The following is a 5,113-nucleotide window of genomic DNA, read 5'->3' as shown; positions in this document are numbered from 1 at the left end:
TTTCCTGGGCTGGGAAGGTGGCTCAGTGGTAGAGCGCTTGCCTTGCATGCCTGAGGCCCTGGGTTCGATTCCTCAGCACCACATAAGCAAAAAGGAAAAAGCCAGAAGTGGTGCTGTGGCTCAAATGGTAGAGTGCTAGCCTTGAGCTGAAGAGCTGAGGGACAGCGCTCAGGCCCCGTGACCGGACCCAAAAAAAAAAAAAGAGTCTGAGTTTCCTACCTGGGCTGGCTTTGAACCAAGATCCTCATATCTCAGCCTCCTGAGTACCTGAGATTATAGGCATAAGCCACTAGCACCCCACTTAAACCTTTTTTGGGGGGTAGGGAGCCCGGTTGTGGGACCTGAACTCTGGGCCTGGGCGCTGTCCCTCAACTCTTAAGCTCAAGGCTAGAGCTCTACCACTTGAGCCACAACCACTTCCGGCTTCTTTTTTCTATTTTCTTTTTCTTCTTCTTTTTTTTTTTTTTTGCTTATGTGGTGCTAAGGAATTGAACCCAGGGCCTCATGCACGCAAAGCAAGCACTCCACCACTGAGCCACCTTCCCAGCCCCTGCTTGAACATTTTTGTACATTAAATTTTTTTTTAGTTAAAATGACAACAGTGCTCTATTGTCATGAGCCTGAAATTGTTCTAATCAAACAGAAACAAATTTATAGTAATATAGGACTATTCTGAACTCTTGTTTTTTTTCTTGTCCTCAGATTCACCTCACCTCAGGCAGAACTCTATGAAGCTGTTCTAGAGATCCAGCGAGGCTGTCTGAGCCTCTGCATGCCTGGGACAAGCTTGGAGAACATCAACAGCTTGATGCTGACACTGATGGGTCAGAAGCTAAGAGAGCTGGGCATTGTGAAGAGCAGTATGGAAAATGCATTCAAGGTGCTTCACTATTCTTGACTCCAGTTCTCAAGAACACTTAGTACACTGCCAAGTTATTACCCTGTATCACAAAGCTAAGTAGATTTAAAATAGTCTGCAATTCTTTATGAGGGACTTGGTTTAACATGGATTAAAACAAAAGAAGTAGTTACTTATTTCTCCCAGAAGATGGCAGCACATTGTGATTCTTGCCTATAGCATAGTCAGCCAGCTCAATATTCAGAAAACATGAAATGAAGTCTGGTACAGACAAGATAGGATGCTAAGGACACAAAAAAGGTTAACAATCTCATGTGATTCTAGAGGCCACAGGAAGATGATTATTGTTTTAGTAACAGTGCTTATACTTTAATAGTATGATCAAAGACCATTTTATTTGCATTCTAAATGTAATGGCCAGAGGTTGGTGGCTTACACCTATAATACTAACTTCTCCGGGCTAAGATCTGAGGATCTAGGTTTGAAGCCAACCCAGGGAAGCAAAGCCCATGAGATTTTTTTTCCCCCCAGTACAAGGGCTTGAACTCTGGGTCTAGGTGCTGTCACTGAGTTTTTATGCTTAAGGCTAGTGCTCTACCGTGTGAGCTACAACTCCACTTCTGGCTTTTGTGCTTAATTGGAGATAAGAGTCTCATAGACTTTTCTGCTTGGGCTGGCTTTGAACCGTGATCCTCAGATCTTAGCCTCCTGAGTAGCTAAGACTACTGGAGTGAGCCACCATTGCCTGGCACCATGAGACTCTTATCTCCAATTAAACAACAAAAAGCCAAATGTGGATCTCTGGCTCAAGGGGTAGAGTACTAACCTTGAACACAAAAGCTCAGGGACAGCACCTAGGCTCTGAATTAAAGCCCCAGAACTGGCACAAAATAATAATAATAAAGTTAAGATGCCAAGTGCTAGCCAAACAGACCATTTAGCATCTTCTGCTCAGTCTCTCAGACTCCTATTAGCAATGGAAAAGAAGCTGAAAGGACTGGGAAGGTGTCTCAGTGATAGAGCCTTGCATGCATGAGGTCCTGGGTTCATTTCCTTGGTACCACATAAGGAGAAAAAGCCAGAAGTGGTGCTGTGACTCAAGTGGGAGAGCACTAGCCTTGAGATGAAGAGCTGAAGGACAGTGCCCAGGCCCAGAGTTCAGATGCTGTGACTGACCAAAAAAAAAGCTGAAAATTCCCTGTTGTTCAATCCAAGAAATCCTTCATTAACTGATAGAAGTTTTTTTGTTTTGTTTTATCTTGTCTTGTTTATTTTTGTTTTTTTTTGGGGGGGGGGTCCGGTCGTGGGACCTAAACTCTGGGCCTGGGTGCTGTCCCTCAGCTCTTCAGCTCAAGGCTAGTACTCTACCACTTGAGCCACAGTACCACTTCCAGCTTTTTTCTTTTTGCTTATATGGTGCTGATGAATCGAACCCAGGGTCTCATGAATGCAAGGCAAGCGCTCTACCACTGAGCCACCTTCCTAGCCCCAGTTCCAGTTTTTTGAGTGATTATTTGGAGATCAAAGTCCCACAGGGACTTTTCTTCCTAGTCTGGCTTCAAACCACGATCTCAGCCTTCTGAGTAACTAGTAGCTAGTATTATAGGCGTAAGCCACCTGCATCAGTCTCAAGAACTATTTTCTGCTGCAGTGGCTCATGCCTATAATCCTAGCTACTCAGAATCAGAGGGTCACAGTTCAAAGCCAGTCCAGGCAAGAAAGTCCATGAGGACTCTTATCGCCAATAAACCACTAGAAAACCGGAAGTGGCGCTGTGGCTCAAGCAGTAGAGCACTCGCTTTGAGCTGAAGAGCACAGGGACAGCGCCCAAGCCCAGAGTTCAAGCCCCACGACTGACCAAAAAAAAAAGTGGCAAGACTATGGGGGAGAGATTAACACATTTCTCACTGACTTATTCATGCCTAACTTTCCCATAAGACATCATTGTTCTAATAATGCTGTATAATTCTTCCAGGTTGCTCGAAAATACTGCCCTCACCATGTTGGCCATTACCTTGGGATGGATGTGCATGACACTCCAGATATGCCCCGTTCCCTCCCACTGAAACCTGGTATGGTGATCACAGTTGAGCCAGGTAATGAGGGGTCTTAGCAGATCTGACCTGGGCACAGGGAATACTATCAAGTGGTTTTAATTAGAACCAACATAATTAAAAGAAACACCAGCCAGGCACCAGTGGCTCACGCCCGTATTCCTAGCTACTCAGGAGGCAAGATCTGAGGATCATGGTTCAAAGCCAGCCCCGGCAAGAAAGTCTGTGAGACTCTTATCTTCAATAAAGGTACTAGAAAACCGGAAGTGGCACTGTGGCTCTAGCAGTAGAGCACGTGCCTTGAGCTGAAGAGCTGAGGGACAGCACCCAGGCCCAGAGTTCAAGCCCCATGTCTGACCAAAAAAAACACCAAGGGCTGGGAAGGTGGTTCAGTGGTAGAGTGCTTGCCTTATATGCATGAGGCCCTGGGTTTGATTCCTCAGCAACACATAAGCAGAAAAAGCTAGAAGTGGCCCTGTGGCTCAAGTGGTAAAGTGCTTGCCTTGAGCTGAAGAGCTGAGGGACAGTGCTCCAGCCCAGAGTCAGGCCCCATGACTGACAAATAAAAAGAAACACCAAGAAAAGTCTCTTCAATGTTAGAAGAGAACTTTGTTTTGGACTTAACATCAGACAGTTTGTTTTCATTGACTCCAATAAGTACCAGATGGTGAATATTTTCTATAAGTAGATATTAAAAAGTAAGTTTATAATCCTGCCTTTGCCGAGGTCCATTTGTATTCATCTCCCAGTTAGTAGTAATAGGTTTCTTGAACTTCCAGAGGCAAGTGTATGTAGACAAGAGGCAACGAAAACTCACTGTGTGTCCAGTGCAACTCCCCTGCCAACTTCAGCATTATCCTATCCTTTTTTTCTGAAATAGGGTCTTCCTTGTGTAGCCAGGCTGCCCATGAACTCTCCATCCTTCTGCCCAGCCTCCCCTGCATGCTAGGATTATAGCTATACACTATCATACCCAGCTCTACCAAGTCTTCTCTCATAAGCATCAAAAAACCTGGTAATTGAATAGGTCATCTCACTGGAGTAAGGCTAGCTTTGGGGAAGAATGCCAAAGCCAACTTGGTGGCAACAGTGAGCTACAAAGATAGATGCCATGAGAGTTGATTTTTTTTTTTTGTATGTGTGCTCCAATCCTGGGGCCTAGGTGCTGTCCCTGAGCTTTTTTGCTCAAGGCCAACAATCTACTGCTTGAGTTCCGGGTATGGCTTTTTTGTTGTGGTGGTGGTTTAATTGGAATAAGAGTCTACCCAGGCTGGTTTCAAACCTCAATCCTCAAATCTCAGTAGCTCCTAGCTACTGACACCTAGAAAAGTTCTTTTTTGTTGGTGGTGGTGGTGGTGGTGGTCATGGGGCTTGAACTCTGGGCCTGGGCACTGACCTTCAGCTCAAGGCTAGTGCTTTGCCACTTGAGTCATAGCCACTTCCAGCTTTTTCTATTTATGAGGTGCTGAGGAATTGAACCCAGGGCTTCATGCATGTGAGGCAAGCACTCTACCACTGACCCAACTTCCCAGCAGCACTAAGCTGTTTGTTTTTTGGGGGTTTTTTGATCATGGGGCTTGAACTCTGGGCTTGGGTGTTGTCCCTGCGCTCTTCAGCTCAAGGCCGAGCTACAGCACCCCTCCCATTTTCAAGTGGTTTATTGGAGATAATAGTCTCTTGGACGTTCTTACAACCAGGCTGGCTTTGAATCATGATACTCAGATCTTAGCCTCCTGAGTAGCTAAGATTACAGGCGTGAGCCACCAGCCCCAGCTGATTTTTTTTAACCAGTCCTGAGGCTTGAACCCAGGGACTGGGCACTTCTTTTGCTCAAGGCAAACACTCTATCACTTGAGCCACAGTGCCACTTCTGGCTTTTATTGTTTATGTGGTACTGAGGAACCAAACCCAGGGCTTCTTGTATGCTAGGCAAGCATTCTAACACTGAGCCACATTCCTAGCCCTTGATTTTTAAAAATATGTTGGAAGCCTGGTACCAAGGGTTCATGCATGTAATCCTAGCTACTCAGGAGCCTGAGATTTTAGGATCACAGTTCAAAGCCAGTCTGGGCAAGAAAGTCCATTTAGACTCTTATCTACCAAAAAATACTCACAAAAAGCTGAAAGTAGCACTGTGGCTCAAGTGGTAGAACACTAGCCTTGAGCCAAAGAAACTCAAAAGATAGCATCCAGGCCCAGA

General features: G+C 45.5%; 1 protein-coding gene across 1 annotated transcript in view; it reads left to right on the top strand.

The window, feature by feature from the left end:
- Xpnpep3 (X-prolyl aminopeptidase 3, mitochondrial) overlaps positions 1–2,925 on the top strand; it is a 23,303-nt gene extending 20,378 nt beyond the window's left edge. The window contains exon 7 of the mRNA XM_013024782.1: positions 2,835–2,925. Within this exon, the coding sequence (XP_012880236.1) occupies positions 2,835–2,925 (91 nt within the window). The remainder of the gene's footprint in view (positions 1–2,834) is intronic.
- Positions 2,926–5,113: the final 2,188 nt, after the last annotated feature.

This window comes from Dipodomys ordii, unplaced genomic scaffold, assembly GCF_000151885.1.
Source record: "Dipodomys ordii isolate 6190 unplaced genomic scaffold, Dord_2.0 Scaffold79, whole genome shotgun sequence".
Classification (NCBI taxonomy): domain Eukaryota; kingdom Metazoa; phylum Chordata; class Mammalia; order Rodentia; family Heteromyidae; genus Dipodomys; species Dipodomys ordii.
This window is presented reverse-complemented; position numbering and strand designations above follow the sequence as displayed.